At 38.7% G+C, this 27,527-nt stretch overlaps 1 protein-coding gene across 1 annotated transcript in view; it reads right to left on the minus strand.

The window, feature by feature from the left end:
* Nucleotides 1-10,615: 10,615 nt before the first annotated feature.
* Polr2G (DNA-directed RNA polymerase II subunit Rpb7) overlaps nt 10,616-27,527 on the minus strand; it is a 113,978-nt gene continuing 97,066 nt past the window's right edge. Inside the window, exons 7-8 of the mRNA XM_067153305.2 lie at nt 11,435-11,468; nt 10,616-10,710 (exon numbers count right to left, since the gene is read on the minus strand). Coding sequence (XP_067009406.1) covers nt 10,694-10,710; nt 11,435-11,468 — 51 coding nt within the window. The 3' untranslated portion in view covers nt 10,616-10,693. The remainder of the gene's footprint in view (nt 10,711-11,434; nt 11,469-27,527) is intronic.

A 27,527-nucleotide genomic window follows, 5' to 3' on the forward strand; every position in this document is an offset into this window, starting at 1 on the left:
GACGACAAACAGAGACTTATGAATTATTATGGTACACACCCTACTCCTGACAGAGAGAAATTCTATTTCAGTCACGTGACGCCTCTCCAAGTCAGAAAAGTAGTCCTCAGAATAAGCACGAAAACAAAAGGAATTGATGACATTGGGACTGACATGGTCAAACTAATTCTTGATTGTATATTACCAACCTTAACACATATAATCAATTTCTCTCTTTTATACTCCACATATCCAACTCTCTGGAAGAAGGCTATTGTGCTACCTTTTCCGAAAAGTCAAACGCCTTCGAACGAGGGAGACTATCGTCCAATACGTATTTTATCAGCTTTATCAAAAATCTTAGTTATGTAGTCCATGCACAAATGTCTGAGTACCTTCGAACGCACAATCTCCTTAATCCTCTCCAGTCCGGCTTCCGACAAGGACATAGTACAACTACAGCCTTACTTAAAGTGACTGAGGGTGTTAGACAAGCAATAGACAGAGGACGATTCACAGTTCTGGTACTAGTAGATTACAGTAAAGCTTTCGAGAGCGTAGACATTGACATTTTACTTGTAAAGCTGAGGGTTCGACATTTTTCTCAGAGTACGATTGCTTGGATGCATTCTTATCTTCACGGACGTCAACAATGTGTGAAAGGTAATAATGGAATCGTTTCCTCGTGGCGCCACGTGAAGAGTGGAGTCCCTCAAGGCTCTGTACTTGGTCCTCTTCTTTTCGCACTCTTTGTGAATGACATATCATCCAATTTAAGATACTGCAAAACCATATGTACGCTGACGATCTTCAACTCTACACCGACTCTACAGCACGAGACCTCCAGGAAAATATCGACTTACTAAATATTGACTTACAGTCTGTTGGTGATTGGTCGGCTGCACACGGCCTGAAATTGAACCCTACAAAGTCGCAAGTAATCCTTCTTGGCCATCAAAGTCAAATAACAAGTATAACTAAACGTCCGTTGCCAAGAGTAATCCTGTAGGATGTTCCAATTCCTTTTGTATCACAAGTGAAGAATCTCGGTGTTATCATGGACGAACGCATGACTTGGTCTGCACATGTCTTACATATCTGTCAAAAAGTTTACTCAGCTTTACATTCTTTATATAAATATAAACATATATTTCCAATAAAGCTTAAAAAGAAATTAATTGAAGCCCTTGTAATGCCACATTTTGACTATTGTGATGTTGTTTTCAATGACGTCAGACCGCAATTTTCCCTAAGGCTACAGCGCGCTCAAAATGCATATGTGAGATATATATGCAATTTAAGAAAATTTGACCACGTGTCACCATCTTTCCTAAAATTAGAGTGGTCGCGACTCCATGTTCGTCGTAACCATTATACTTTGTCTCTCCTCCATCGAGTTCTTACTACATCTTCCCCATGTTACCTTTCTTCATGTTTCCATTACTTCTCAAATGTCATGACAGACATACAAGGGCTCAAACATCCAACCTGCTCATCATCCCTCACCATCGAACTGCCGCATATAACAGCTCCTTCTCTGTGTCTGCCGCACGAGAATGGGATCGTTTACCGGATGACGTCAGAGGAATACCAACTACAGTGTCATTTAAAAGAGCGTTAAGAGGTATAACAGGATGCGAGTGACCTGTGAGTTTCTGGCCTTTCAGTGATCGTGCTACTACAATATCATTACTAGCTATTATTATTATTATTATCATCATCATTGCTGTTGTATGTATGCCTCACTGTGGTGGAATTTTATTTCAGTTGTATTTTGATTGTGTTTTAATTGTGTCTTCTAGTATTAATTACTGTAGTATTACTTATGACTTTAATGTATACTAATTGGTTTAGTGTAAGAGAAGGCCCAATGGCCTTAACTACACCAATAAAGACATTTATCTATCTATCTATCATTCCGACTTCTACGGTGCCTTCGAATGCACTCAAATTATTCCTATTAGCAACACATATCTGACATATTTCTGATACACTCAAGCCCATTGGCTACCTTCAATTGAAAATCTCTACGTACCCATTTCGGTAATTAATTATGCTCTCATACACAAGGACTCCCTCTATGAGGCCATCTGACTAAAGTTGAAATTCATCTCCGATAACATGAAATTCAGGGGAGGAATCCCTACGTGCAATATAATGCATCCCTTGGTGTGTGACGTTCTTCCTGTCATAGCTGAGAGCTCTACTATTGGTTTACGATAGTGAATCTCTTTCTTTGGTATATTTTTCTCCTGAATTAAGCTAATGTCAGCTCCTGTATCTACCAGAAATTTGAAGGGCTTATCCCGCTCTTCAGCATGTACCAATATTGAACCCGTTTGGTTGTGTTCCTTTCGTGACCGTTCCCATTGTCTGACCGACTGATCTCTGTCGCATAGGGCTATGTGACTTCTCCGCGCTTTTCTGGGTTGCGCTCTTCCATGGGCCCTTGCTTCATTGGGACTCGTCCTTAGGCCCATTATGACAGTCCCTACTTAGTTTAAATCTGTATCTCAGGACACTTTTCTCTTTGTATACCGTTTTGGTCCATCTACATATTTTTTATCCTTTTTATGTCCCTTCTCCTTGTACTCCCAGGGTTTGGATTTTCCCTTTTCTTTTTGAACCAACAAGTTCTCTGTACGCGGCCCTTTCGCTGGCAAATGAAGCATTTCCTTTCCTTCAATTGCTTTAGCCTTTTGCAGCACTGGGAACGTTTGTGTCCCATCCTTCCACAATTATAGCATCAGATTATTGCACAGATTTTAATTTCACGAGACCTATTTTCTTCGCTCTCCGTAGATTTCTTTCTATTGTCTTTTTCTATATGTCCTACCTTCTAACAATACTGACAGGAAGGTGGACCTCTCTTGGGAGCTTTCTGTACTCTACAGTCCCTGGCTATATGCCCCTGACAATTGCAATTACAGCAAATCACTCTAATATTAGCTTTTTTGCCAGATGCTTGTTCGGTCGTTCGTGGTAACTGTCTGTTTGGGTATACTTTTGGTCTAATTTCTGTGGGCTTCCTAACTTGAGTCATAAGTTGCTGTTTAGCCAGTGCCAAAACTATTGCTACCTCTTTGGCAATATTGACAGCTTTAAAAAGAAAAGAAAATGTCAATGGGCCATGGGACATTAAAAAAATACACTGCCTAACAAAAAGTTGAAGCACCGAGAAGGGGAGGAGGAAACAGAATGAAATGTCAATGTGTTGAGAGGGTATGTGATGTTACTTCAATGATTAAAAAATAGAGTACCGAGCTCGATAGCTGCAGTTGCTTAAATGCGGCCAGTATCCAGTAATCGGGAGATCATGGGTTCGAGTCCCACTGTCGGCAGCCCTGAAGATGGTTTTCCGTGGTTTCCCATTTTCACACCAGGCAAATGCCGGGGCTGTATCTTAATTAAGGCCACGGCCGCTTCCTTCCACTTCCTAGGCCTTTCCTATCCCATCGTCGCCATAAGACATATCTGTGCCAGTGCGACGTAAAGCAAATATATATATATATATACACGGTATTTTAAAAAATAAGAGTCAAATTTAGAAAAAGTTTGCAGTATGAGTCCACTTGTCAGTATGATGTTACACCCCCTCTGGCCTGGATGCATGCACTGATTCGTTTGGGAAGGGTGTCAAAGCTGTTGCATTCTCTCCTGAGGCAAACTGCCCACAACAGCTGTAACTGGTCCTTTATATCCTGGGACCAAGTTGATGTCCGAGCTGGTTATACACCTCTCAGGGTCAGATATGGGGATCTTCTTGGCCATGGGAGTACCTAAAAATCACCCAGGCAGTTCATAGACACACGTGCCATATGGGGACGAGCATTGCCCTGTTGAAAAATGGCACCATGATACTGTCGCATGAAAGGTAACACATGATGCAGGACGTCCATGATGTACCCTTGTGCCTTGTACCCGATGGCTCCCCATACTATGACAACAGGAGTAACACTGCTGTGCTACTCCAAAACACTGGAAGAATTGGACCTCTCCCCAGGTCACTGCCATATTCGCAGACGATGGTCATCCAGGGTAGTGCAGAACTGCAATTCATTGCTGAATACAATGCGATGCCAATCATCAGCAGTCCATACTTTCCAATCATGACACCACTCCAAACACAGCTATGTGTTGTAGTGTTAACGGCAGCCTACACATAGGACGGTCATTTCCTAGTCCGGTTGCTGCTGGCCTCCGACCAATGGTTCGGGATACTTGTTCTCGGACAGCAGTCATAGTTATGAAGGGGTTATGCTCTGCTTGGTGCACAATATGGCAATCCTCCCTTGTGGTGGACAGTTATGGTTGATCGATACCTTGATGACGAGTATGCCTGCCCTCATGTTCCCATGCAGTCCAACATCGGGCCACTGTCGCATCTGAATGCCCCACAAATCTGAATATTGCTCGATTTGACCAACTAGCCAAATGGCTCCCCATACCAGGATACCAGAAGTAACACCGCTGTGCCTCTCCAAAATGCTGGAAGAATGTTGCTGCCATATTCGCAGACGATGATCATTTTGGGTAGGCCTCTTTAAAACTCTGTCAGGTGCTGATAACGCAGTCCCACACAAGTACATGGTATCTTTGTGTCCTTTACAGTGATCACTCAACATCTGACATTATTCATACCCCTTATATACCTTATCAGGCCGGGTAATAACAATAAATGCGAACAACACTAATGCACGCTGGTGGCCGTACTACCTGTCACAGAGAATTGCAACTCTGATCATTTACACATTCGCCGATGGTGTATACATGTACAAAGTTACATTGACATCCAACCATTTCTTCTGGGTGCTTCAATTGTTTTATTAGGCAGTATAAAAATAACAGGGCTGTGTTGGAGACAAGGTCGCAAGTTTTGACGTAGAATACATACCGCATGATAAGTATCATTGAAATAAAATGTTGTGGGATGGCTACTATGCTGATTCTGAGGTGGGAAGAGTGAGCTGGTCTGGCCTCGCTCAAGAGCGATCAATTTCACAGCTGGACTATTGCCCGCCGCCCGCATATTTACCTCAGGAAGGAGGGGCTTGCAGTGGGATGTGCTGGCCTCTCCCTGATATAACTAGGAGACTCTGGATTACTACCCCAGAAGGTTTTCCATCGAGCGTGTTCTGGATGTATACACCTTCTGGAGTATTCTGGAGAACTCACTTCTCAGGAAACATTTCGAGAAGCCAGCTTGTTTATATAAGGTAGACAGGCAGTCAGTCAGTTCAGTGTTGCGAGTGTCAGTGCTGAGAGAATGTTGCTGTGGAGTACTGAGTACTGTATGTGTACTGCTGTAAAATCCCAAGTACTGTGTGTGTACATGTACTGCTGTGAAGTCCCAAGTAACACAGTGGAGTACCGAGTACTGTGTGTGCAGTGCCGTGAAGTATCAAGAACTCTGTGTGTGTGTGTGTGGTGCTGCGGAGTACTGAGAATGTGTACCTATACTGCCATTAAGGTCAGTCGGAGTTGTGTTCCAGTTGAGTGTTTGCCGTGAGGTTGTGTTCTGCTCCATTATTAGTTCAGTCTCTGTCTGCACTGGTGATTTTGAACTTTTTGGAATTCTGACAAGCCACTCTTTTCTCCTTCTGATTGCATTTTTGATAATTGCAAAGCCATTTATTGTCCGTATGTTGTAATATTCTGTGAAATAAATTTTTTGAATGTCTCTACTTTCTTCTTCTTCTTCTTCTTTTTTTTTTGCTGCAAACTCGTAGAACTTACCGAGACAAATCAAATGACACATGACACAACAATGACTTGTAGTTCAGAGCTACATTAACTGTTAGCAGCGTGGCACAGAGATTTTAGTATCTTAAAATGGTGGAAACATTACATCAGCTGTTGATGTCACAGTCTTGTTTCTGGATCAGCAAGATATAACAGATATCTTGGATTCAGGAGGTCAAATGAACTGTATCGCGATTGAACTGTCTAAAGCATTTGATAGGGTGGTTCATGGAAGACTACTGGCAAAAATGAGTGCAATTGGACTAGACAAAAGAGTGACTGAATGGGTTGCTATATTTCTAGAAAATAGATCTCAGAGAATTAGAGTAGGCAAAGCTTTATCTAACCCTGTAGTAATTAAGAGGGGAATTCCTCAAGGCAGTATTATTGGACCTTTATGCTTTTTGCGGATGATGTTATTCTATATAGAGTAATAAATAAATTACAAGATTGTGAACAACTGAAACATGACCTCGATAATGTTGTGAGATGGACAGCAGGCAATGGTACATTGATAAATGGGGTTAAAAGTCAGGTTGTGAGTTTCACAAATAGGAAAAGTCCTCTCAGTTTTAACTACTGCGTTGATGGGGTGAAAGTTCCTTTTGGGGATCATTGTAAGTATCTAGATGTTAATATCAGGAAAGATCTTCAATGGGGTAATCACATAAATGGAATTGTAAATAAAGGGTACAGATCTCTGCACATGGTTATGAGGGTGTTTAGGGGTTGTAGTAAGGATGTAAAGGAGAGGGCATATAAGTCTCTGGTAAGAGCCCAACTAGAGTATGGTTCCAATATATGGGACCCTCAGCAGGATTACTTGATTCAAGAACTGGAAAAAATCCAAAGAAAAGCAGCTCGATTTGTTCTGGGTGATTTCCGACGAAAGAGTAGCGTTACAAAAATGTTGCAAAGTTTGGGCTGGGAAGAACTGAGAGAAAGACGATGAGCTGCTCGACTAAGTGGTATGTGATATAGATGTTTCCGAGCTGTCAGCGGAGAGATGGCGTGGAATGACATTAGTAGACGAATAAGTTTGAGTGGTGTTTTTAAAAGTAGGAAAGATCACAATATGAAGATAAAGTTGGAATCCAAGAGGACAAATTGGGGCAAATATTCATGTATAGGAAGGGGAGTTAGGGATTGGAATAATTTACCAAGGGAGATGTTCAATAAATTTCCAATTTCTTTGAAATTATTTAAGAAAAGGCTAGGAAAACAAACAGATAGAGAATCTGCCACCTGGGCAACTGCCCTAAATGCAGATCAGTATTGACTGACTGATTGATTTCCTCTTTACAATAAAATATTGAACACTGTCATTGCACGTGTTGCCTAGAAACTACTTTGATTTTAAAATATTCATAATTTTGTAATGCTCACTGGCTGAAATATAGTTTTGAAACTACAGATACATTCTATGTCAAAAATGATACAGATGTTATAAAGATACTTTCTGTACAAAAAGGTATATAAACACTGGAAAACAATCAGTTGTGAATTTCTAAGGAACTTAATGTCTCAGTTTGGAACTTGTCTTCCCAAAGGTAGAAATCTTACATCAGTTGGGTATTACTACCGCTGTCCAAAGGAACTTCAGTAACTTTCTGTGTGCATAACTATATCAGTGCTGAGGGTGTCTGGTATAAGCATGGTTTAACTATGTGCACAATCTGTTGTGTCAGTGCACTAAACTTTTGCTGTCCGTTCAGTGCTGCTGTGAGTGCATGTGGACTGAAGCCTAGCAACAATAATTGAAGTATGCAGTTTTAACTGAATCAATTTGCTGGGAGCACTTCATCAAGATTGGACACATTTACGGTTGCTCTGATGACTCTATTGCTACGATGAAGAGCATGACCCAGGTTAACTCTTTATAGGTTGCTGGTAAATATATTTACCACTTCGGTTGCCATGGAAACTGTTCAGATGGCAATACCCTAAGTGGCCGTAACTCTCTGCTTTCTCGTCTAGTAACGCTCTCTGGTAAGAATATTTACTACTTTTTTCGTTACTCGCCCTTCGCAGCTATTTGAATCGTTCCACTTCGGGAAGTGGTACATGTTTACCAGAGAGCGCCACTTGAACTTCACTCGTGTAAGCATTGTGTTGACTGTAAAATACAGTTCATTTTAAGCGAGGTACTGGATTTTCCTAATTTATATAAAGTAACAATATATATTTTTGAATATTTTAATTATTTTTTGAATATAGATTACATAATTTGTGGTTAACTTTGAAGGATTTTATCAAAATTATCATTGGTCTACACATGAAGCCCCAATAAAAGCTAAATAGTGTGCTCTTTTGCATATTGATAACGTACTCATTTTCGATGCAATCGGTAATATAAATATCGGAAAATAGACTTCAGAGCTTCTAGTTACATGTTTTACATATGCCTTTTCCTACAATATTCTGGGGCCAACATGTTATATTCACTAATATGAAAACATGCAGCAAGACTCTAAGGTCATGGACAAACATTTTATCAGTCATAAGATGTAATAGCTTTCCAGATTATGAAAAATGGATTTATATCTAAACAACACTTCATGTGTATTTTGGAAAAATAAATTTAGTCAATCTGTATGGTATTCAGTTCCTATGAGTTCAGAGGTGTATACATAAAATAATAATAATAATAATAATAATAATAATAATAATAATAATAATAATAATAATAATAATAAAATTTTCAGGGAAATTATGGATGTAAGAACAGAGTGCCACATGTAGTGGCTAACACCAGGGCTTCCCATATGGGAGGGGTGACAAATCAGACATTTATTGGGGGGATATATCCCAAAATTCCCCTCACTCCCGTAGACACTTGCCTGCCAGAATGCATATATATGCTATTTTGTAAGACATTCTTATACAATCTCAGAAATTAATTTTAGACGATGGCTTGTTTTGAATCGTGTTGTTTGTAAGGGGAATTATGGGCCTTAGTTCTATTAAAAATAATAAATAGAAGATGTAAAAAATAGATGTAGCCTGTGTTCTTAGGTCAGTCTTTTCTGCCCATGACCCCATGATTCTAGTGCAATTTTCACAGCCAGTGTGGCGTTTATAATTGTATATACTTCTTGCCCCATGCTTTCCATCTGTATTTTGCACCTATTATTTGCAAAACACTGTGGAAAGTTGTCATGTAAGCAACGTGGTAAATATATTTACCAGTGTACACTCAGTGGGAAAGAAATCCTATTTTTTACATCTTCTATTTATTATTTTTAATAGAACTAAGGCACATAGTTCTCCTTACAAACAACACGATTCAAAACAATGTCTTGACTCAGATTTTGGTCAAAACCTAAACAGTAGACCCCAATGACATGGTTTTTAACCAAATAAGTAATATATTTTGTTCCCCAGGGTTTTGCCCTATAAAGGGTTAAGGTCATATCCCATAAAGAAAGGACGTTGGTGATTTTTTATTCTTTTTATTTTCTTCAGTTTTGGGCCAGTTATGTATGTTGGTGTCGGGCCCATGTAAATTTGTCTTCATATATGTAAGTACTACATGCACTTTGCTTTGGTAATTTTGAAAACTTCTCATCTTGTGTTATGGTGTGAACTCTATATTTGTGGCTAGAAAACAATAATATTAAAGGGTAACCTTAAAAACAAATTAATAGTAATATTTGGTGTATTAAAAAAACTGCATGCTGCATTTGCCATGAGAATGTCATGTCAGCATTGTTTTAACTTAATGTCTGGTATCAATTTATTTTCATTTACTGATTATATATTCATATTTTAATTAATCTGGAACCTTGTAAAACCTTTAATTACAGCTTATATTGTATCATTAGGCTTTGGGCATTGATTCATACTTCATTCATGGAGAATCTTATTAACGTGTTAAGGCCAAGCCTAATATTTTAATCATCATATTAACTTTGGAAATTCTTTGTTTAAAATTTATTCTCATGTAACTGAAACCTCAAAATTATTCTTAACCTTCATATGGGTTACTGTTATGTAGAATAATGGTGTGTGGCCTCCAGAGAGGCCTGGTGCAGGTCTTTCGATTTGACGCTGTATACTGTAGGTGACCTGCCCATCTGTGAGGATGGGATCCTGATGATTTCCTACACACACCCAGCCCCAGAGCTATCGGAATTAACCAATTAAGGTTAAAATCCTCGACCCTGCTGGGAATCAAACCTGGGACCCCTTGGACTAAAGACCGGTATGCTGACCATTTAGCCATAATGTTATATGGCAATGTGATTTCAGATTGTTGCTTCCCTTTGTTGTCTGATATCTCTTTTGAATGGGGAGGGCACTGTTTTTGGTGCCTTTTGTTTTTAATCGTGAATTGTTCTTGAATTGTGGGGGGTGTTGACTGGTATTATATGGGCGTGCCTCCTTGAATTTTAATTTATTACGCTGTTATCCTTGATTTTTGGAATTATGTAATCATCCACTGGGATTTAATCATACTAATCATTTGCTTGTTACCTATCCTTGTTATACACTTCTGGTATGAATCATTAAAATGTTAATTCCTTTCATTTTACTGAACCAAAATATGAATTATGCTCAACTTTAATCTTGAATTTTTGAGGTACCCCATTCTAATATTATTTTGTTATTACTTTCTATATCATCATTATCATTTGTTAAGTGACCTTTAAATTTTATCATTAAATAATTTATCAACATTACCTTCATTTCCTCATTTCAAGGAATTTTCTTGGGGAGCTGGATTTTGGTAGATTTATTTTAGTCAGGTCTTCACCTTCCAGCTTGTTGCCATCTGTCATGACACTGCACGTTCCACAAGATATCACTGTCACTGGTAAGTCTATTATACGTTGTTGGTGTAACGATTATAAAGGAAGGATATAAATTATATTGAAAAAATAAAAGTCAGTAATCCAAAAAAAGGTTTATTAACATCATCAGTTTAAAATTAAGTCAAACTCCAGAGTAACAGATTGCTGCTATTGTACGGCTAACTGCAGACCAAACCTGGAGAGGGGAAAAAAAGTTGAAATAAGCAATTTTGTGACAAAATACATTTCTGAGGTGAAGAGATAACATTTAGATTAAACGTTTACAATTAATCTTCCATTTAAAAAAAAGGAGAACACAACAAGTACATGTCGAACTTTTGTGGCTCTTGTTAAACACCATGAGAAAATAAAGGCATGCAAAACTTGTATTTCTAAATCGTTAGTGAAGGGAGATATGGAAAAAACGAAGAAAAAATGTTATTAAAAGCTCAGTCAAACAGTATTTAATTTGCTGGCCAGAACACCATTTTCCTTTCAGTTCTGAAACTTCATTCCATAAGAATTAGGTTTGGTTTGAAACATCTCATAGAGGCAGAAAAAAGAAACCATCGATCAAAATAATGAACAAAAGCAAACTAACTTCTTAAAGTCTCACAAGTTGTAAGCCCATGGATTATATGGCTTGAAATGTATCTAAAAATTTTATTGAAATTAATGTGACTAAACAATAAGAAAAGAAAGTGTCTTGAAGAGATTCAGGAAGTCTGAACTCAACAGTGGATAACATTTTTACGGCCTTTTCCAGGAGAGCAGAACGAGTCTTATTGGTGGTCACATGCTAAATCAGGCTAGATTACTTTTTCCTTATCCAATTTGATTTATTACAAAGTGAGATGGGTTCAAAAGTAAAATTATAATGTGTTTAAAGTACAGCTATAGAGTTTAGGCCAGGTACTTACCGAGATAATCATCCATCAGGGTGCCAATAGCAAACTGGAAAGAGAGAATACAGTAAGTTATTAAAGGTATTTTATATATATATATATATATAAAAATAAATAAAAAATTGAAATCACACAACGCATTTAAGTTTGTTAACAAAAATGTATTTTAACCATTATTTAATACAGTCTACAGCAGAGTATTGGTCCAATTACAGTAGACTAACTGAAGAAATACACTGAGTGACAATTACAGAGAGACAAAAGAAGAGCATAAAAACATAGAAAAAATAAAAACTAGTAGCAGAGGCTGTTATGCACACCAAATATATCATACAGTCATACATAATGTTATAGTAACATGAACAATCATTTATAGAAAATTAAGATTCAGTGAGCCACATATATTATCTTTACAGCAATGGTCATACTGGTAACAAAGAACAAAAATAGAAGCATCTCTCTTAAGAGTACAGTTATATAAATGAAATGAATAACTCTACAAATGTGTGCATGCATAAGAAAGGGACCATTTCTCGGTCAACAGTTTGCAAAATAATTGTAAAAAAAACATTCAAGGGAGTAAAATGTTGAATTTTCGTTTTTGATACCTATGTATTGCTTAGACCGTCATCTTCTCACTGCGTGAATTTAAAATCCCTCTGACAATAAACTGCTAAAACATGAGGTTTATTTAATACTCAGAAAAGGAACCACTTTTCGCATCGTAAGCGAGGCTCCACACACTTACTTGCTCGCGCTCATAGCTGCGCGAGCATAAGATAAGATGACTCGGATATCTTATGCTTGCGGATATCTTGTCTTATGATAAATAAACCTAGCTGGGCACTTTTAATAAAGGTAATAGGTTTCATGAACATTCTGTCTGCTTCAAACATTTGCGATACCAATTCAGTCATTCAGTGTATTTCATACTGTAGAGAAGTGTGGTGTTTTCCTTATTATTCGTATAGTTGAATTTTTAAGTTTATTAAAATGTTTTAAAATTGATTAGGTTCCAAAATAAGGAGTAATAATTCTCATTATGTCAAGGCCTCATGATGTAGCAGATGTTATGGTGAAAGCTTTAAAACAATATACAGAGAGTGGCTTGCCGCTGGAACTATGGAATGTTATTTCGAAACACTTTACCGCACCCCTCGAGTTTGAAAGTAAAAATTCTGGTGAGGATAGTGAACCTTTTGAAATTCCCACAAGAGATGAGTTGCAGGAGGACTCTGTTGATGCAGACGTAAGTGTTCTACAGTGGCGGCTCGTGGATATCAGCAGTGGGGGGCGCGCCTTAGTTTCATAATTCCATAATATATCTCAAGTTCTTCAAACCAAGTTATCAAGATATACACTTCGAACACTATACGGTGCAATACATATGCAATGATTTTGATTATGATGATGATTATTATTATTATGCGTGAATGGCCCCTTCCGGAACACACGAAGCTTTATTTATGATTTCGTTTGCGGAGGATCCAGGATGCTTTCATCTGTCTTCCGTCCATTTGGTACCTGCTCTTTTTGGTACTTCATTCTCTGGAGTAACTTCCCACTTGTCAATTTTATTTCTATATATATTTCGATTCAAAATGTTTTCGGGTTGAATTTGTACGTTCTTCATGTCATCACTCAAACAAGACGCGACATTGACTTTACCAAGCATTTCAGAGTCCATGGTACTATTGATATCACCCCTGTGGTGATCCATTTATCTCCTTTCCTAGAACGGGAGAATAACAGGCAAGGAATGCAGTAAAAGGTTTCTGAGATATCACTTCCACATATCTGCGCGTTCTTGTTATATACGTCAGGAGAATTAACTTGTCTTTGAAAAGCCCTATTTTCATTTTCCTTGGTATCCGGTTTTTTCAACGAGAAGTCTGGTGTCGGCCTACCACACTCCTTCAGTTCGACTTTCTTTTCGATAGAAAGAGAAGAAAACGTTACTTCTTTAATATGTTCGACGGTAATCATACTGTACGAAATGCAAACATAACATAACATAACATAACACTACGCCTACATATAAATCACAACCTTTCTCCTAATTTCTCCTCGTCACAGTCACCTCACGAGATCATTCATCAACACACAGCTAAACATCGCGCTCTCCACTGAGTATCGCCAACATGAGTCAAGTGCGAGGAGACAGTAGTTACAGTCGTTACTCGTTTCGTTAGTTAATAATCCTTAAAAATTACAAGACTATTTTAAATATATACCGGCACATTTAACTCAGGTAAGTGCCTCAGTAAAATAGTTCCTAGTTTTAGGAGAGAAATGGCACAAACTGACCCCTGTTAAATAGAAATCGAACTAGCAATATTTCGGGTAGGTTGGCTGCAACGATAGGTCGCAGCAGAAACGCGCCGGAATCTCCGTTAGAACAGCACATCTCTACTATGCCTCTGATTGGCTCCCTCAAGGCCAGTCGAGTGAGACTCGGAGTATTTGGTCCGCTATGAGAGAGCGCCCTCCTGCGCAGGGCCAGCAGCGCATCGGGCCGTAGTGCACTACAACTCGTGCCCTTGACAATAATAGTAAAATATTTCCCTTGTTAACATTTAAGATTAAAATTCCCTAATTTAATGGAACCCCGTGGGGGGCGCGCGCTTTAGCGCCTCCCAGACGAGTCGCCACTGGTGTTCTACATGATGTTCCCAAAGTTCAAACAACCTCCGAATATATGGAGGAGGTTAAAGAATTTGTATACAAGGGTTGTGGCTGTACAAAAAATTGCATTGGTTTTTTCCCAAAAGCTTCATTTATTCTTTGAGAATAGAATGTCAAGAACTGGATTACAATTGTGGAGAACATGTCAATCACCACCACGTATTAATGATGGGTGTGATGAATGCATTAGTACAAAACCAGCCAATGACGACAGCTGCTGAGGAAAAAATATGACAGGAAAGAAACTTGCACAATTTATCATTTCAAAGGGCAGGAGGTGTCAGTCAGTCATTCTTTCAATTTGTATTCACTTCTGGCTCTAAGAGGCTAAAAAATTTAAAGGAAAAGTTCAAGAAAGAAGGGGTGCAGCCTAAAATTCACCAAAACATTTAAAGACTTCTCAGATAAAATCTATTCCTTTTGATGGTCGTAACCATGCAGTCAACTTTATGAATAATTTCAGTGAAAAAAATGCACTTGTCTTGCCAAGCCGGATCCCTACAAAACGAAGAAGTGATCTAATGCTTCTCCCAACCAGCATGTCTAAGAAGTACGTTCAGACATTATACTCTTACAGTTGTAAATCATTAGAGAGAATTCCTGTATCACTCTCGTTCTAGTATTCCATCTGGCGTACATTTTGCAGTAACATAGTAGTTCAGAAACCCAAGACTGATCTTTGTATGACTTGTAGAAGCAATCAAACTGTATTAGGGAAACTGTCAATTATGGATGAGGAGGAAAAAGAAATCTGATGGAGAAGGCTATACAACATCTTAATTACGTCCAAGCAGAGCGGACTGCTTACAAAAACACCACAGACAATTGTAGATAAGGGATTAGACAACTGGAAACTCCTTTGTCTCTGGGGCCACATAGCTGTAACACATACAAAGGGACAATGCATTATAGTTTTGATTTTGCCCAATGGGTGCACTTACCATACGATCCGCAACAAATCTTGTAATACATCAATGTAAAATATAAAAGGTGAGTTTGAATTGAATAGGAGGATTTTTTTGCATTTTATATGGATGTTATTAAGAAACATATCTAGGCTTTTCTATTAGCTCTCCATTCTACCAGTAACTTTCTTACATCCAGTCCTTTAAAACAGCAATAACAAGAGGTTCTGATGCTTCACCTCCCATATCTGATCAGAGTAGCACAGTCAGTCACTCTGTAAAAATGTTTTCCTCCTCAAAAACTTAACATTTTGTTAGGAAGAGCATGATAAAATACAATTTTACAATTTTGTTTTACGTCACACCAATACAGATAGATCTTACAGTGATGATGGGATAGGACAGGGCTAGAAATGGGAAGAAAACGACTGTGGCCTTGATTAAGGTACAGCTCCAGCCTGGTGTGAAAATGGGAAACCACAGAAGAAAATCACCTTCAGGGCTGCCAACAATGGGGTTGAAACTTACTATGTTCCAAATGCAAGCTGATAGCTGTGTGACCCAAACTGTACAGCCACTTGTTCAGTACAAAAAAAAAGTTTTGTCCACATTATAAACGTCTTCTTCCTTATAACCTGCAATAATGGAGGACACTTTCTCTTTCCACTGTTCAATATGCAAGCCAGCAACAACAGCAGATTCCTCATTATCTGATAGCCAAGCAGGCATCAATTTTTGGTAATGAGACGAAGTCTCTTAGTGCATTGGCACTGCCGGTGGCTGCATGTAGCCTAGGCAGTGGCCTCCACGGTATGCACTAGCCAGCGTATTGGTAGGTGTGCTAGATACCAACTGATGAGCCCACCCAAGCACACGAGGGCGAAACGCTGGTAACCAAGAATGAGTTAGCTGGAAAATTTATAATGTCCAATGACGGACCATTTATATGGGTATTATAAATTTACTCATTCGGGACAAATGTTTCAGATTCCCTATGGGAATCAACATATACATATATCATCTGATAGCCAAGCAGGCATCAATTTTTGGTAATGAGACGAAGTCTCTTAGTGCATTGGCACTGCCGGTGGCTGCATGTAGCCTAGGCAGTGGCCTCCACGGTATGCACTAGCCAGCGTATTGGTAGGTGTGCTAGGTACCAACTGATGAGCCCACCCCAGCACACAAGGGCGAAACGCTGGTAACCAAGAATGAGTTAGCTGGAAAATTTATAATGTCCAATAACGGACCATTTATATTGGTATTATAAATTTACTCATTGGGGACAAATGTTTCAGATTCCCTATGGGAATCAACATATACATATATCATCTGATAGCCAAGCAGGCATCAATTTTTGGTAATGAGACGAAGTCTCTTAGTGCATTGGCACTGCCGGTGGCTGCATGTAGCCTAGGCAGTGGCCTCTACGGTATGCACTAGCCAACGTACTGGTAGGTGTGCTAGGTACCAACTGATGAGCCCACCCTAGCACACGAGGGCGAAACGCTGGTAACCAAGAATGAGTTAGCTGGAAAATTTATAATGTCCAATAACGGACCATTTATATTGGTATTATAAAGCTACACTGTTGTGCAGTTCAATCTTCACTTGTCCATAGCACAGAGGTAAAAGCATACTTTGGGACCATGAAATTGGCGTCCATATCCGCACCTAGAGAGTCCGCAAACGAGAGGTAACATTATCATTGTTATAGGATTTATACTGGAACATAAATTTCTGTCTGCAACTTAGAGGAGTCTGTAAGGAGACATTTCACTATACAATGTACCATAATGATATCATATTTGTCAGTGACTATTCCATACATTAAAAAATAATGTCAAGGGATGAAAGACAAGATGACCTAATTAAGGAGCATTCTGTACAAATGGAAAGAGAACAGCATGAGAGATAATTACAGTTCCAGCAACTATGAAGTCAGAGGCATGTCCAATGTGGAATTGCTCCAGTAACCATCTTCATAAAGTATTCTTATATATTGATGAAGGCTTTCAAGGAGAATTTCAGCTTGACAATGTGATCTTTCTGGATCTTAGGCTGCACTGATAAACATGGGAAAACAACAGAATTACCTGATAACTTGTAATAAGTTTTAGAACCATTATAGGCCTAGTAGTGATCTTTGTGGTGAGATTCCGTTGTATTGTATTGCTTTAGGTGAAAAACAATATAAATTCAATGTTTCTATACCATCAATTGTCTGAGTCTTCTTGTCTAAAAACAAGCAAGTGTATGGGAGCATTGCTGTTCCATATGCTACATTATCTTTCAGGATAAGAGCCTGTACTGATTGTCATAAAAGGAGCAGCTTGACTCCACCCTCTAACTTCTGGGAAAAATGTTACAAGTGTTATCTGATATTCTTAAAGAATGGAAATTGAAAGTGAATAGAAAGAAAATGAGATGATAGCAGTAGAGTGTGAGGAGACAGAATCTGAGAGTGAAATCACAATGGAAGGAGTGGAAACAGCTGTCAAATCAATGAAAGTGGGAAAAAAACAGCTGGACTGGATAAACTGTGTGTGGAGATGATAAAAGCAGCAGGACCCGCAGAGCTATAATGGCTGTATTGGCTATTCAGAAGCATTGGAAAGAAAAATGGGTACCAAATGACGGGAGTAAAGGAGTAATAATACCTATATTTAAGAAGGGGGCAAAAAGATATATGATAATTATCAACTTTTGAAAAAGGCTATCAGTAAAACTCATGCGCAACAAAAAAATCTAACAATTCTCGACATACCCCGGCTTTGCAAGAGACTATTCTCATTTTAGATCCCGTATTGAAAATCAATTGAAAGGAGAATAATAAAACTTTGTTTTACACCTATTCAATACTTAACTAGCATACAAAATTAGGATTTCTTCCCTATTTTAATGCCAAATTATTAAAAACGTGGTACATGTTTTGCTCATTTTCTGAGCATCTTTAGCCATATTGTCATCACAAGGTTAATTAGGAACATTGATCTTGAATATGTATACATGATTTGTCATTAGCAAACTTAAATAATACAATTTTTAAGGACCCTGATTAAACATAATTATCTTATATATTATGTCATATGGCTGTGATATAGGATATACAAATTATTAACACTGAAATTAAAATTATTACAATAATCCTGCATGTGACGTCAATTAGTTGGTCTAAGTGTAACAATTTTTTTCACGTTCTATTAATACTATTAATTTTCTTAAAAGTTTGTTGCGAGAACTTAAAAATGTTTTATTAAAATCTTGAAGGATCTTTGTCACTGCATATAAACTTGAGAAATGAACTTTATTACACTCTCAAAACAAATTATGAGATCAGGCGCAATTATTATTGTGTTCGTCATCATAACATCTGAAACTCTAATGTGCCGTAGTTTATTATAGGTGATGATGTTGCCTACTTTGAAATTAACATTTGTTGAAACTTGTTCAATAAAACATTTGCTGTTGTCTATTCAAGATTTGAATATCTTGTGTGAGTGAGCAGGGCCTAGGTCTGATGGGGACTCTCAAGCTTTATGTTGATAGTTGAATTGTGATTTCTATTAACTATGCAATGAGCTTGTTGACATATCTGTAACGAGGGAAAATTTCGTAAGGATAAACTATATATGATGTAATATCGAGGCCTCTTGTTAAAGGATCAACACTTACCCCTTCGACTCCTGCCTACGTATCTGCTATTGTTCTCGGCTGTTTGATGAGTGCCTGTCGTTCTACTAGCAATCCTTGTGTTGTATGTGCGGGTACGTAACCACGGGAAGTGGGGAGAGGAAGTTGCAGTGGGCGACATCATAACGGATGGAATGGTTAGTGGAGGGGAATATCCAGAAATAGTACTGGAGGGGGTGTTTGTTCTCTTAGATTGACTATTAATATTGTCAGAAATGAAAATATTGAAAATTTTTGTCTATCAAGTTTAAATGTTTGTATTAAATTCGGTAATTGTTCAATTAAAGGGTTCTTAACTTCACGGACAAAAATTTGAAACGTTAACATTCGATAATCACTTCATTTCTGCTCTGTCGACACCTAGAATTCACATGGAAGAACTGTTATCCCGGCTTAAATTCAATTCCAATAATAACACAAGCATCACACAGTTAAAAATACCAATCATATCAAAGAATGAGTTATAGACTATCATGGACTTGCCTTCGACCCACGCAAACAATCGATCGCTGCAATTTCTGTAAATTTTACGGATAAACCGTAAAAGTTGGCAGGTATGAATCACACTCATATCTCACGTAGCAAAAATATTTTAAATGTTAATAAGAAAAGAGAATGAGAAGAAAGATAGAAGGACAGTTACAAGAAGAGCAATATAGGCTTTCGTAATGGAAGATCATCACTTCACCCTATCTTCAGTATGAGGCAGTTAACTTCAGGGAAAAACATTGGGAATGTGAAAGAAACATGGTCATGGCATTCCTTGATTTTGGAAAAGCTTACAATAGTGTACCCAGAGCAAAGGTATAGAAAGTAATACTACAGAAAGGATTTGAAAAACAAATGATAGAATATGTGCAAGCAACGTACAAAAATTGTTGTAGCAATGTCCAGACACATGTGAGGAAAACAGAGTGGTTTTGGAATGAAACTGGACTACGAGAACAAAGTGTGCTGTCACCACCCTTATTCATAATGGCTATGGATGAAATTGTGAAAGAGAGAAAAGTAAAATATAGGGACAGGGAGCTGAAGGTAATGCTGTTTGCAGACATTGTGGTGTGGGGAGCAAACAAGAAGTACAAGGGCAACTTGACATGCGAAAATCAGTGTGGAAAAGAGTAAGACAATGTTGTTGACTAGAGGAGAAATGGAATGGAAAGGAATTCTAGAAATAAAGGGACAAAACCTTGAAATTGTGGAGAGCTTCAAGTACTTAGGAAGGGGACTGATGCAGGATGCAGGACTAGAATAGAGATCAGTAAAAGGATTCAACAGGGAAATGCATTTTACCAGAGTATGAGAAACCTTGTGTAGAGGGAGGGAGGGAGGGAGGGAAGAAATACCAATGAAGTGTAAGTAGGTGATATATAAGATGTACTACTGCCCATTACTGACATATGCAGCAAACACCTGGACACTGATAAAATGAAGGAGAGTAAAATCCAGGGCAGTGAAATGAAATTTTTAATAAGTATATTAGGAAAGACACAGAAGGACAGAATAAGAAATGAGGATATCAGGAAGGAGATCGAAGTGGAAATGCTTTACGACAGTCTGGAGAAGGATAAACTTAGATAGTTTGGATAAGTTAAGAGGATGAAAGAGGGAACTGCCATAGTGTAAGATGGAGTCCCAGATAAGAGTGAGGGCAAGAGGGAGACCCAGACTAAGGTGGTTGAAAATGATCTAGAATAGTATAATTAAAAGAAACCTTGATTGGAATACAGTTCAGAAGGAACAATGATGGTTGGATGAAGGATGTCATACACATACCAACCTGGCGGGAGCTGGAAGAGGGAAATGGGATGATGATGATGATGATGATGAAAAAGAAAACTAAGTTACTGTCGACAGGAAGAATGTCAGTGAAATCCAAACCAATATACAGCTGGATGGGACCAAAATAAATCAAGGAAAAAAGTATTGTTATCTGAGAAATAAGCTCACTGGACAAAAAATTAATCACCCATGGAGAAATTATCACAAGGATCATTTAATACAATGTAACACTGCCTCTGGACTTGATAACTTCCTGGATTCAGTTAGGAAGCGAGTCCACAACGTTGTGCAGGTACGCCACATCCAGGTTAAGCCAACTGAGGATCTGATTGTGCAATACCACCAAATTGCGGGGAAGTTGATGTCTGCATTAAAGCCGCTGTTCCGACATGTCCCACAGATTTTCAATGGTGTTCAAGCCAGGTGATTTTGCAGGCCAATCAAAATGTTTATAGGGTGGGGGAGGGGTGTTCATAAAAAACCAGTCACATATGCACCCAGCTCGATGACCTGATCATGCAGAATGTTTAAATATACTTGCTGATTCATGTTAGTAGTCACCTCAGTGAGTGGGTCCAATCCATGATACAAAAAACACTCCTAAACATCATAAACCCACCTCCAGCTTGAACCTGACCTTGCATACATCCAGGATGAAATGCTTTATTTGGCCTTCGGTACAATCGACGTACGTCATTGGAATACAGGCAAAAAAACTTATTCGTCAGACCACATTATGTTCCACCAGTCAGCTACTGTCCATGTTTGATGATTTCTAGTCGATTAAAGATGTGCAGCTTTATGTGCCTCTGTGAGCAATGGCCTTGCGAGGTCATCATCATCATATTCTAAAGGCTAAGCCTTGTCGCTGCAGCCACTGTTGTCTATCTTGAGCCAGTCTTTTCAACTCAGCATTGGTCTTGCATTCCATCCTCAGAAGCAGGTTCTTGAAGTAAGACACTCTGGGTCATCCTCTTCCTCTTTTTCCAGCAATTTTTCCTTCAATGATATTACAAAGGAACTCCTCATGCCGCAGAATGTGACCAATAAATTTTATTTTCCATTTTTCAATTTCGGTTATCAGACTCCGTTGTTCTCTTATCTCTCTGAGGACTTTGGTATTGCTCTTCATTTCCGTCCAACTTATCCTCTGCATTCTTCTCCAGATCCACATTTCAACTGCCTCTAGTTTTTTCTTTTCTTGCATTCCTAATGTCCAGTTTTCGCAACCATACAGAAGCACGCTCCATACAAAGGTTTTTGCAAAGGCCTTCCGAGTTTGAATATCTATTTGTTGGCCAGCAGATGCTTTTTATCTTGGAATGCTCTCTTTGCCATGGCTATGCTCTTCGTGACTTCTGATATGCTCCGATTATCACTCGTGATCAGGGTTCCCAGGTAGCAAAACTGTTTCACTTGTTCTATTTTATCAGGGCCAATTTTTAAGTGTGTTACAGCTGTTTTCTTGTCTTTACATGTTTTTTGTTTTCCTTGTATTAATTTTGAGGTTCCATTTGTCTAAAGTTTCTGCTAATATGTTGATCACTGTCTGCATACTTTTACCTGTTTCTGCTAGTATGGCAATATCATCAGCAAATCTTACAGAGTGTACTTGTTTGCCATTAATTTTGATCCCCGTTGTTTTCTCCTTCATGACTGCAATGGCTTCTTCGATGAACATACTGAAGAGATAAGGAGACAGTGGACATCCTTGCCTAACTCCTCTTCTTATTTTGGCATTCTGCATTCTGTATAAATTTAGTGAGGCGTCTATCCTTCCAGTCAATTCCTGCTTTTTTCATGGTAAGGAAAAGTTGTTCCCAGTCTACTCGATCAAAAGCTTTCTCTAAGTCGATAAAGGTCACGTATACTTTCCTATTCTTTTCAATTCTTCTCTCCAGAATTAAACGTAATGCCAGAATTGCTTCCCTAGTACCCCTCCCTGATCGAAATCCAAACTGGTCATTATCGATGTAGTGTTCTAACTTCCCTTTAATTCTATTCTTGATGACGTTGAGCAGAATTTTGGAAGCATTAGACAGGAGAGTGACAGTTCGATAATCTGAACAGTCCGCGGCATTCCTCTTTTTTGGTATTGCAACAGTTCTGGTTTTACTAAAGTCAGGTGGAACTACGCCATTCCCATAGCAATGTGACACAAGCTGAAAAAGGTAACGTTTCATATCGTCACCCAAGTGTTTCAGAAGTTCTGCTGGAATGTTATCTGGACTGGGTGCTTTCTTTTCCTGGAGACTGTGTAGTGCTGCATTAAACTCTGAAGATGTGATTGAGGGACCCTTTCTGTATTCGTCTATCCCCTGTTCTTTTTTCAATGTAGCTGGTTGTATTATTTACATCGTTTCTTTGGTACAGGTCTTCAATGTATTCTTTCCAATGTTCACAGATTTCTTCAGTGTTGAACAGGAGATTTCCCATTTTATCTCTGACTATGGAGCTTCTGGTTTTTGGTTTGTGTTTTAGGGTTCTGATACTGAAATATGCCTTTTCCACCTGTCCTCTGATCATGTCCTTTTCTATAATCTCGCTTGTCTCCTTCATCCAGTTCTCCTTTGCTTCGCGACACTTTGATCTGATTTCTGATTTCTTTGTACCATTCTTTATTCCCTACTCTCCTCTCCTTATTCCTTTCGCGAATAAGGTTTATGATTTCATCAGTCATCCACGGCTTCCTCGGCTGTAACTGTCTTCTTCCCAGCACTTCCTCAGCAGCTTCATTTATACCATTCCTTATTTCCTCCCATTATGCACTGTCATGAAAAGTCTCCGCTAACTGATTAGTTTTCATTTTGTATGTCTTTTGTATGTCAGTGTTCTTTAAACTTTGTGTGTTCCATTTGTGCTGGGTCAATTTCATATTCTTCTTTAGCTTAATGTCACACTTGGCTAATACAAGATTGTGGTCGCTGTCCACATCAGGTCCTGGATAGCTGTGGCTGGATTTAATCTGGTTTCGATATCGCTGTCTGACTTATATATAATCAATCTGATATTGTGCATTATCTCCAGGTGCTTTCCATGTGTATCTTCTTCGGACAGGTACTTCAAAGAATGTGCTTGTTATAACCATATCATGCTGTTCACAAAATTCTAAAAGTCTCTGACCTCTTTTGTTCATGTTCCCTAGTCCGAATTTACCAGCATATTTCAAGTTCCTATGTGAACCAACAAAGGCATTGAAATCGCCCATTATGACCACACAATTTTTATTTCCTATGAGTTCCAACAAGCTTTCCATTTGCTCGTAGACTATCTCTACCTCTTCATCGGAACTGTTTAAAGTTGGGCAGTATACCTGAATGATCACTAGATCAACTGGAGTGGCTTTCACTTTGATCATCATCAATCTGTCACTTACATGATATGTGTTGATCACGTGACTGGACCATTTTCTTTGCAAGATAATAGCCACTCCATTCATTCCTGACTTTTCACTTCCACTGTACATTATTCTAAATTCGTCTGAACAGAAGTGTCCGTTTCCTGACAACCTTGTTTCACATATTCCTAAAATATCAAGTGTTGTTTCTTGCATTGCGATTTTGATTTCTTCTAGTTTTCCTGTTCTTAGCAACGTTTTCACATTCCAACTTCCTACATTGAATTTATTATGCACTTTCCTGCAAGGATTTCTTTGGATGACGACCTGAGAGGCCTTGCAGTCATCCCCTCTCCTGACGGAACTTGGGTTCCGAAGCCCACGATCAGTATTTACAGTTTCGCTCAAGCTTCTATCCATGACTGCTAATCTTGGGATTTTGCTTGTGCAGTGGTTTCCCATTGCCTTCTGCACATCAGGTTAACAGTCGCCCCTAACCTGGAGAACAGACGCTGCCCACAAGCCGCCCACTATGGGTCAGACGCTTGCAGTTATGAATTCCAGTGCCATTTCCTCCACTGAGGGTTCATCGCCCTACTAAGAGGACTCCTCCGCCCGAAGCCGTTGGTCCCCTCAGTTAGCTGGGTTATTTCCCGCCGCCCAACACTCGGCGTTGAGACGCTGGCTGTACAGCCTACTCAATTACCGCAGCAGGATATACCTGGCCAGACAGGCCCTTGCGAGGTGACCAACTCCGAATGTTCATTGCATGCAGTTCCCGTCGCAATTTTCTCTCATTAACAGGTTGGGATTGACCTTCGTTCATTGACTGCAGCAATTCCTGTAGGGTTTGGAAGCAATTTTGATTCACATAATATATAAGTAATAACGCATCTCTGGTCCCTCTCAGTCAGGATTTTTTTTTGACCACAATTCTGACTTCGTGTTTTGTGGCCACGTGTAGTACACCACTGCTTGTAGACACGTTTGACAGTCCGCTGTGAAACACCCGCTGTGAAACACCAACAAATCCAGCAACTTCACACACAGTATGGCCATGTGCACAGCCAAACACGATTGCCCCTTTTGCCACTCTGTCACATCCTTACATCTACTCATGCTGATGTACACTGGTCACTTGAAACATTGATGTCTCACTAACTGCTACTGCCTTATGTTCACATAGAGGCAGTGCATGTGAGGTTGAGCACAGGACTTGTTCGCTGCTCCATCTGCACAGGCTTAACGATCCATCTGTGCGTGCACACTAGGGTGACTAATTTTTTGTCTGGTGAGCTTATTTTTTTCTTTTGCTACTGGTTTAACATCGCACCAACATGTCAAAGGTTTTCGGTGACAGAAGAATAAGAAAGGACTGGATTGGAAAGATAGCAGCCATGGCCTTGGCTACATTACTGCCCCAGCATTTGCCTGGTCTGAAAATGGGAAGCCATGGAAAACCATCTTCGGGGCTGCCGATGGTGCGATTCAAGCCCAGCATCTCTCGAATGCAAGCTCACAGCTGCGCAATCCTAACCGTACGCAGCCAACTCACTCGATCTCTCGGAAATATGATCAGAAAAGTCAACAGCTGCATAAAGGAAGTAAAGATATGACAAACCCTGAGAAGGCAGGCATTTAAGGTAAAAGAAAATATTTTGATTAGTAAACACATCAACATAAAGATTAGGAAATCTTTTGCAAAATCATTCGTATGGAGGACGCTGCTTTATGGAAGTAAAAGCTAGACATTAGGAAAAACAGGGTAAAAGCCACCTTAAAGCTGAAAAAAGTGGATATCGTGTAAAACGATGAGAAAGAGCTGGAAACATTTCAAGAAGTCCTAAGGAAAGTAAAGGACAAAAGACTGTTCAACAAAATGGAAAGTAGGACAGACTGGACAGATATTGGGGACAAAATGGAAATGTTAACCTATGTACCGTTTTCATCGTCCTGATAACGAGAAAAACGAAGGTGTTACAATATTTACGTTTGCCATGCATGGTAATGAGATCACAGAGATTATGTAATTGAGCCAAACATCTAAAAAGAACGAATGTATTAAGTTAAATAGGCTGTGATTTCAGAATATATAAAATACGGACGCATAAAATCAAGGAGGCCATGAATGTGACGGCAAAGATGTTCATCTGGCGAATCAAGTATGCCTAGGTAACGAAATTAGACATAAAGGCATAAAGGATCCATGCGGCCGTGATAAAAAAAATAATAGAAAGTTTTTAAAATTGTTAAAAAAAAGAAGTGAGTGAACAAAAAAAAAAAAAAATTTATGCAAAACTTCGAAGCAAGTTCATCCACGAAGAAAATAGTCCTCGACAGAGCAAGAGCTAAAGATCCAGCACATTGAAGAATTTTTAAAGTTACGCCGATATCCAACCTAATATCGAGGCGGATAAGCAGAAGAAATTGAATAATATTTGGACAGTAGTCGGAATACAAACGGAAGGTCGTCGCGAAATACCAAAACAAATTAGACTTCTCATATGCTGAATGTCTGAATGAAAAACTAAGAGCTAATTCGATAATTTACTTGTTAAAGTCTGTTACGAGAAATTGACGTTGAATTTCTGCTATAATAACCTGTTACAAAACTATAATCTAGCCTCTTTGCAGTATATTTTGAAGGCTATGGTCACGACATTAATTACGATACTGGAAATGTTTCTTTCACATGTGACTAACGGCTACAACATGAGAGGCTAAATCGGAGATGGGGCTGACTTTCCGACGTAGACCGCCCAGCTGTTCCTGCTAGCCCGAGTCTTGAGGCTACCGCCTGATGATGACGTAACGGATGTTGGAGACTATCTACGCAGCCCTAAGATGACAACATCGGAGCCTAACCCAGTCATTTAACATCGGCAGTCGCAAGTTAAGTTCCAAAGAATTATTTTATAATCTTGAAATTTATGTGTCGTAGATTTAGTATATAAATACTTGCAGTAAACGTTGGTGTGTAGCTTGTTACGAAATTCTTCATGATGAAATCTCAGTCGATACTATCTTTGCAATGAGGTTATCCTAGTTGATTAATCATTATGGGAGTAGGTATTCTTCGAGTGTATATAATCAATGTCATGATATAGGAATGCTTAAAGTTAAACAAGGAGAGATTTCAAATGATGTTTTCAACCATTATGGAAATGAAACGACATACACAATGTGATATATTCCAGACGTAATGTTTTAAAGAAGATAATTAATTTCTGAGTTGTTTAGACTTGGTTACTATTACGATGTGACTACATGTGAGTAAATATTTTGTTTATACATGTGTTTCTTTTACAGAAAAACGTGATCATGTGTATTACAAATGAAACTTAACCCAGAAATGCACCGCTGTAGTATATTAACGATATGTTAAGATGATTTGCCGCCTAAATGGATGTGATTTATGTTTATGTAGGAAAGTAAGGATTTGAACGACATGTTGATGAGGTTATATGTGTAATTATTCGTTGAGATATATTTATGGTAATGAATGACGCGGTATTATAATGTTTAATATTGGTATATGGAGAGATAAATATACTTATGAATTTTTGGTAGTAAATACAATGTGTTACTAACCAATAATGTTATTTAACGTATGCAGCATGATTTTAAAATAGTAATGCAAGATATGTTGGGTTAATGATACATGTATACAATGAAATACGTCGCAGAATTCGTATGTTGGTTACCG

This window comes from Anabrus simplex, chromosome 1, assembly GCF_040414725.1.
Source record: "Anabrus simplex isolate iqAnaSimp1 chromosome 1, ASM4041472v1, whole genome shotgun sequence".
In the NCBI taxonomy this organism is placed as follows: Eukaryota; Metazoa; Arthropoda; class Insecta; order Orthoptera; family Tettigoniidae; genus Anabrus; species Anabrus simplex.